This window comes from Octopus bimaculoides, chromosome 9, assembly GCF_001194135.2.
Source record: "Octopus bimaculoides isolate UCB-OBI-ISO-001 chromosome 9, ASM119413v2, whole genome shotgun sequence".
Taxonomy (NCBI): Eukaryota; Metazoa; Mollusca; class Cephalopoda; order Octopoda; family Octopodidae; genus Octopus; species Octopus bimaculoides.
Window position 1 is genome coordinate 75778711 of NC_068989.1, and position 5840 is coordinate 75784550.

General features: G+C 37.1%; 1 protein-coding gene across 1 annotated transcript in view; it reads right to left on the bottom strand.

The window, feature by feature from the left end:
* Window positions 1-5840, bottom strand: part of LOC106868257 (uncharacterized) — a 207241-nt gene that overhangs the window by 68701 nt on the left and 132700 nt on the right. Inside the window, exon 26 of the mRNA XM_052970932.1 lies at window positions 3451-3668. Within this exon, the coding sequence (XP_052826892.1) occupies window positions 3451-3668 (218 nt within the window). The remainder of the gene's footprint in view (window positions 1-3450; window positions 3669-5840) is intronic.

Below are 5840 nucleotides of genomic sequence, written 5' to 3' on the forward strand. Positions count from 1 at the left end.
TATATATAACATATGATATAATTATAAACAGGCCAAATTTCAACCAATTCTCCGCAGACTGAAAAAAAAAAAAATGAACAACCACAATCTCAATATCCGAACCTAATTGGGTTCTCCTCAGAGGTGTCAACATCATTCTCCGGAGATATAAGCAGCCAAACTATTTAAATGCTCAACAAATGCAGCAGTTATTCTATGAAGGAATTCCTAATTTGCATACCGAAAGTGTTTAACACACTATAAATACCAGCGGCCTGTGAACGGGGGGCTCTTAGTTCACACAGTATCAAGGTATGATTATATATATATTATATATATAGGTTATGAGCGATTGTGGTGTCAATTAGACCCAGAGGTTTCAGGTAATGCTGAGTAAGTGCTATGGATAGACCACAGTTAAGCTCCAGGTTCGGTGGTTATGCGAATAAGGGTTCCAACGTAGGTCATATATCAGTGTTTGAATATAAGGATTTACTTTTCGTAATGAGATAAAAGACCAAGGCTGTGTATAATATAGAACATTTATAAATAGAATGTCTTACGGCTGTTTCCAGGATATTTATTATATCCTGGCGAAAAGAAAAAGACAGAAAAATGAAGACGACAGAAAAAAAGGAAAGAAAAAGAAAGAAAGAAGAATATTTAATCAAATAGTTTTGCATAAATTTGATGATATTCTCCTGTCATCTTATTCATTCCTCCAGGGCGTGATGTTAATAACCTGCAAACATATTTCTCCTCGTACATTCTGAGAAGTGAAAGTGGGGCAGATTCAGAATATTTTCTGAGAATATGCACCTTCAAATCTTTTTCAAAATTGCAGCCGTTTGAAACGAAATGTTCAGCAAGTTCTGTTATTGTGGCTGACGTCGAATCTGTGCCCATTAAACCTTTTGTTTAATTGTTTAACTGTTCTGTTGTACAACCAACATAAATTAAGTTGTGTTTCGTGCATTCTGCAGCGTACACCAAATGGGAATCTTTACATGTTCCACCTTCTGTATAAATCATAACATTTCTGTTATGATTTCTGATGGAATTCACTTGACTCATGTTGTTGCACAATGAACAAGACTTACAATAGGTGGCTGAGGAAATATCTGTTTGAAACGAGGATATTTCATCGCCATTTGCTGATAACTTTCATGCAACACTTTTGAAATGCCAGTGAAATGTCAGTGCCAACCCTGGAGGAATGAATAAGATGACAGGAGAATATCATCAAATTTATACAAAACTGTTTGATTAATTATTCTTCTTTCTCTATTTTTCTTTCCCTTTTTTCTGTCTTTTTCTTTTCGTCTGTTATAAAACTGTAACTTAAAAACTGATGATGTCATTCCATCAACGTGTGGACGCTGGTTGCTCCCGTTCATACCTGACGTTTAAATTTCTATAATTTTGAATTTTTATCGCTTCTTATTTTGAACTTGACAAAGACAGACTTACTCTTGAAATATCGTTCAACCAATAAAATATCTTACAATCGAATCGCGCTCTTCGTCTTCCCTGTTTACCTTTGTGAAGAGTTACGTCAATCCTTTTTTAAAATAATGATAATAATAATAATGATAATAATAATAATAATGATTTCATTTATTGATCACAAAGGCGAATGATGAGAGGAATACTACAGAGATAGACACAAAGTGTGGGGTATACATATCATAATGAAATGATAAAAGAAAGAAAGAAAAGAACTATTCAATGTATACACTGGAAAAGAAGAGACATGTACAGCATACAAAAGTAAAAAAACAAATAGAGGTAGTGGGGTGGGGTATGCCCTGATGCAGTACAAGGCATTGGCTCTCATGGCTTCTGATCTTAACTGATTGGAAGTGAGCGCCTGGCAATATTCTAGATGCCAAACGCCCAGCCTTGGTCTATCCATGACTGCAGCTCTGTCGATGAGATGAGCTGCGGAAAGACGTGTCGCACGAAAGACACTCACACCAGTTCACCCTTGAAGAACTAGAAAAGATTGAAAAATACAGAATACTAAAAGAAATCGGAAGAATGTGCACTATGAAGAGGGTGTCTGTGATTCCAGTAGTTATAGGAGCACTCGGAGCACTAACAACCAAGTTCGAGAAATACGTCAGAGAAATCGGAATTGACATAAAAGCAGAGCAAACCCAAAATACTGCGCTGCTGGGAACAGCTAGGATTTTGAGATTGGTACTTGAATGTGGAATGTCTCCCACGATAATTAACAACCAAATATCAAAGCTTATAATGTCCGGAAAGAGATCCTGTAAGACCTCTGACAACAGAATGCTGTCCACTTATACAGAATCTACCAGAGCAAACAAGATCGAGCGCTGAGAATTAAAACAAAAACAATAACAATAATAATAATGCTTTCTACCATAGGCTCAAGGCTTGAAACTTAATTTATCGACCCCAAAATGATGAAAGGAATAATAATAATAATAATAATAATAATAATAATAATAATAATAATAATCCTTTCTATTATAGGCACAAGGCCTGAACTTTGGGAGAGGAGTATAGTCGATTACATCGACCCTAGTACCTAACTGGCACTTAGCTTATCGACCCCGAAAGGTTGAAAAGTAAAGTCAACCATGCAGTTTCTGAAAGTTGTGGGTAAGAGGAAGTTAGTAGAATATATCGATCCTTGTATATGATTGTTATATTATTGTTATCGACTCTGGAGAGAAAAAGGCGAAATCAGATCGTAAAGAACCGGAAAAAATACCACAAAACATTTGTATTATTTTTTTGTGATGCTATCAGTGAAACTTACATTTTCATATTGATATATGTTGTTGGCACTCCGTCGCTTACGACGTCGAGGGTTCCAGTTGATCCGATCAACGGAACAGCCTGCTCGTGAAATTAACATGCAAGTGGCTGAGCACTCCACAGACACGTGTACCCTTAACGTAGTTCTCGGGGATATTCAGCGTGAAACAGTGTGACAAGGCTGACCCTTTGAATTACAGGCACAACAGAATCAGGAAGTAAGAGTGAGAGAAAGTTGTGGTGAAAGAGTATAGCAGGGTTCAACCCCCCCTTGCCGGAGCCTCGTGGAGCTTTAGGTGTTTTCGCTCAATAAACACTCACAACGCCCGGCCTGGGAATCGAAACCGCGATCCTATGACCGCGAGTCCGCTGCCCTAATCACTGCGCCATTGCACCTCCACATTGATATATAAGATTTAGTAATACTTTCTTATATTGGAACAAGGCCGAAAATTTGGGAGGAGAGGGTATAATTAAGTAAACTGGTCTCAGTACTTAACATTCCCTTCTTCCTCGAAGAAATATCAATCAACTAATGTAGGGTCTGAACTTAAAATATAGAAAGGTGACTAAATCTTAAAACATATTTGCCTCGGCACTCCGATATGTTTTACAATTTCCATTCTCTTAAAAATAAATTTATTCAGCGTAAAATATGAAACTCATAATTCACATAACCTGTGATCTTTCAAGATTTGCGATAAATGTATTTTCCATAAGTTCAGGCTTTGGTCCTCCTGCAACCAAAGCACATAACTTTTGACTTTGGTCTTTGAGTTTCTGTAATGTAGATTTGCGGTATTGATCAATACACGTCTGTGTGATGTTAACATTTTTATTCTCAGGTTCAAAAATGAAGACAATATCTCCCCTGTATTGCGCTCTCTCGCTTATGACTGAAAAGAAAAAGATGGAAATATATTTCGTGGGTATTAATTTACTTTTTATTGAAAGCAACAAGAAATAATTGATTCTATCACAAGTACAAGACCTGACATTTGGTGGTGGTCGTGGGCAGTGTTAGTTGATTATTATATCAGTCGATATCCGAATATTTTAATTACTGTCGTGTGGGTACGTGGCTAAGTGATTAGGATATTGTAAAATCGTGAGTTCGATACCTGGCGGTGCGTTGTGTCCTTGTGCTCCAGTCCACCCACATGGCAAAAATGAGTAGTATCTGTAATTTAAAGGGCCTGCCTTGTCACATTCTATGTCATCCCTGAGAACTACGTTGAGGGCACACGTGTCTGTGGATTGCTCAGCCACTTGCACGTTAATTTCACGAGCAGGCTGTTCGTTTGATCAGATCAACGGGAACCTTCGTCGTCGCAACTGACGGAGTGCCAGTTAATTTCTAGCACTTTATTTTATCGACTCTATCGACCTCTGCAGGGCATGAGTACACACACCAAAAAAAAAAAATCATACACTAAATCAACACAAAATTAATGGAGTTAATATTAAGCAGTTACTCCCCCGACTTGTTAGTAATAACAGTCATATCCCACTCAAATCATATTCTACTGAATTAAAAAAAAAAAGGTAAATTGGATGTTGCATTACTGAGTGCATTAGATATAAATAAAAAATAAGATGATGCGAAGGCCACCACAGGAATCTTTTGGGTCATGGATCGGCTTTATCAGGAACTGACCTGGAATATGTTATACACCAATATGGACAATAAATAATAAAAGAAAGCAATACAGGAAAATATTTGTTTTAAAAAAATCCAAACATTTAAATGTTTGGATTATCCTCGAATGAAAATCAATAATTTGGTTCAATAACACTAAGTAACACGATTTTTGTCCGTGGTTAGCAACTGTTATTTTCCTATTTGCCTACCCATAGAAACTATGAAAAATGACTAATACTTCTTTCAAACTTTGCTTTTGCTACATTTATTCAAATTCCAAAGAATCCTTTTCAACACATGGCTATGATGCTCCACCACTATTCCTGCACCTGATCAGAGATGCACTTATTATCAGCCACTAAGAGACATGATCAAGTGGTCAAGTGGTTAAAGTCAAGCAACTGACAAGAAAATCTGTGGTATTGAGTAGAATATTTGTTATAACGATATTTCTACTTCAGCAAATCGGCACCGAATCTGTCTCAAATATAATAGAAAATAGGTCAGTTTCAAAACATTGATGTTCAGATTACAAAAGCAAATTTTGAAGGGAAAAGTAGTCATTTCCTTTGCTCACAAATGAAGGAAAACTTTTGCAAACTGGTCGTCTGAGATATCTCCGATAAGTATAACTCTCATGTTTGTAGAAAGATGAATTTTTTCTTCTCGTCTACAAATGTAATTTTCGTTTAGACATGCTCTCAAACTCATATGTAGTTGTACATTTTGCAATGAATGGCACACAGTGCCTGAAATTGTTGAGAAAGATGACTGATTCCATCCACGATGTTAGTCTTATCTCTTAGATTTTAAGGTGCAATCAAGTGCCTCAAGAGACAATGTGCATTTCTTTCACATTTCCAATGTGGTCTCCTTCAGAGCCGCTTGCTTATCTAAACCCTTTCACATATTGCAATGTTGTATGGGCAGACAGATTGGTGTATGAGTACGTATTTGGATGCACGTGGGTATAGATATGTAGATATATGCGTGAGAGGTAATGACGCTTGTTAAATATAAAGTGAATAGCGGCTGTATTGGTCAGAATTGAAAGTTTGAAGAGTTTTTGCTCGCATCGGAGACCTCAGTTTGGGGAACTGGTATATAGGGCTACATCAAATACAGAGATATACTGAGTTGAGTGATCTGCAGTGCGGAAATGGCGTGCAACCAGGTACTCATTATCAAGACGGACGTTCCGCAGGTGTTCGGTGAAGTAGTCAAACCAGTGTCATTCGATCCGCCTGATGTATAGGAGGGAGTAGCAGAGAGAGCATTTCATGCAGTACACATACAGGCACACATACGCACACATATATTGTTTTAAGTCATTGGATCGCTGCCATACTCGAGCAATGCCGTGAAAAGTTAGTTGAACAAATCAGCACCATATATATATATATATATATATATATATATATATATA